The sequence below is a fragment of the Echinops telfairi genome, unplaced genomic scaffold (genome assembly GCF_000313985.2).
Source record: "Echinops telfairi isolate 266 unplaced genomic scaffold, ASM31398v2 ScPeMD7_1;HRSCAF=3_0, whole genome shotgun sequence".
In the NCBI taxonomy this organism is placed as follows: domain Eukaryota; kingdom Metazoa; phylum Chordata; class Mammalia; order Afrosoricida; family Tenrecidae; genus Echinops; species Echinops telfairi.
The window spans coordinates 60,654,861-60,656,509 of record NW_022103896.1 but is presented as its reverse complement, the minus strand read 5'-3'; the positions used below and the strand labels follow the sequence as shown (position 1 = coordinate 60,656,509).

At 45.5% G+C, this 1,649-nt stretch overlaps 1 protein-coding gene across 1 annotated transcript in view; it reads right to left on the bottom strand.

Annotated features, from left to right (window-relative positions):
* The window catches only part of IL7 (interleukin 7), a 39,019-nt gene extending 37,538 nt beyond the window's left edge, over positions 1 to 1,481 (bottom strand). Inside the window, exon 1 of the mRNA XM_004697737.2 lies at positions 1,400 to 1,481. Coding sequence (XP_004697794.2) covers positions 1,400 to 1,481 — 82 coding nt within the window. The remainder of the gene's footprint in view (positions 1 to 1,399) is intronic.
* Positions 1,482 to 1,649: the final 168 nt, after the last annotated feature.

Here is a 1,649-nt window from a genome sequence, read left to right as displayed (position 1 = left end):
GGGGCAGTGAACAAAGATTAAGAGCATCATGTCCTCCGCCTCTCCAACTTGTCTACTGAGTTTCTTTTTGGCTCTGCCTCTGTCCATGCACCTGCCCAAGCGGTACCTTTAAGGAAAAAGAGAATCCCCCGAGTTCATCTACTGTGGTCAATGGTATCTTTGGAGCCCAGAGAATCAAGCCCCAGATTAAGCGGCGGGCATGGTGGCTGACTTTAAGAGCTGAATACCGCTGTCTCGGGCATATGCAGATGTCTCTGTGTTAGTTAATAAAGCACACTATCCCATTTGACGGTGTCACCACATTGTTGATTTTTCAGGCCTGACTTTCCTAGGTGTTTCCTATTTCAGTTTGGTTTCTGATCTTCTGCAACTATTATCCTCCATGTTTGGAGGAAGCTGAGTAATGGAAAGTAAGAGCAACCGGAGCAATAGGGCTGACATCCATCTAGCATTTGTTCTGCTTCTGTAAACATTTTTCAAAGATCAGCTCATGCACAACACCATTTAAGCAGACGCTTCTCTTATCTCTACTTCACAGGTATGGGAACTGCGGCTTCCTTCAGTAACTTGCCTGCCTGCACACCAGCTGCATTATAATTCCAGAGCTCAGCAGTGGTGGCTCTGGGAGCAAGGCAGCATCCAGTACAGGAGGGAGCCCACAACAGGGTGGCATGGCTTTACCACTGCGTGGAGGCCTTGGGAAAGGTGCCTGGAGTTTGTGACTTGTGAAAGAAGAAGCAGGGCTGAAACTGAGGCTGGTGAATGGCATGCCGATTGTGCTGTGGTGGGAGCCGAGGCTTGGGATGGCAGAGCGAAAGAAATCAATAAGGGATTAGAGAGTCACGCAGACTTGCTGGAACCTGAAATTTCATCTCTGAGTCTACTTTTGGTCTGTTGTAGTCACTTGTCGCTAGGGAGTCCTGCGGGTTTTCCCACCAGAATCAACTTTGAATCCAGCTAAGATGTTGTTTTCTGTGGAAGACACCTATGGGGAACCATGATCTTATCCTGTCCAAAGGATATTGTATTCTTGTCTCACTTTTCATTCTTCTCTGAGCTGCAGACCATTAGTCTACTCTTCCTCCAGGACTTCTCACTGGTACCAGGCTGCCCAGGCTCTGCAGCATCTGGGCCCGGCAGCTGGCAGCTCTCTCGGACCTCCACCGTCGGCTCTGTGGTCCAGCCACACTGACCTCTTTCTTCCCTGTGCGCATTCACAGGGAAGTGATTCTTAAAACCACGTCCTCTAGGCTCAAGTAGGAAGCAAATGTTTTGAGAATGATGATGGCAACAAATGTAAAAATGTGCTTGACACAATGGATGTATGTATGGATAGTGATAAGAATTGTACGAGCCACCAGTAATATGATTAAAAAAAAAGTCCTATAACTAAACATACCCAAGTTGGTTGATTGACTGCCGATTTGTGTGTTTATCCATCTACCTTTCAAATTTCTGGTGCCAGCATTAACACCTGCCATTACGAGTAACATGTACTTAGAAAATAATAAGGCAATTCCCTTTTAAAATTGATTTACATTTTCTAATTTTTAAAAATTCTTTTATTGGGGGCTCATACAATTCTCATCACAATCCATACATACATCCATTGTGTCAAGCACATATGCACATTTGTTGCCCTCATCATA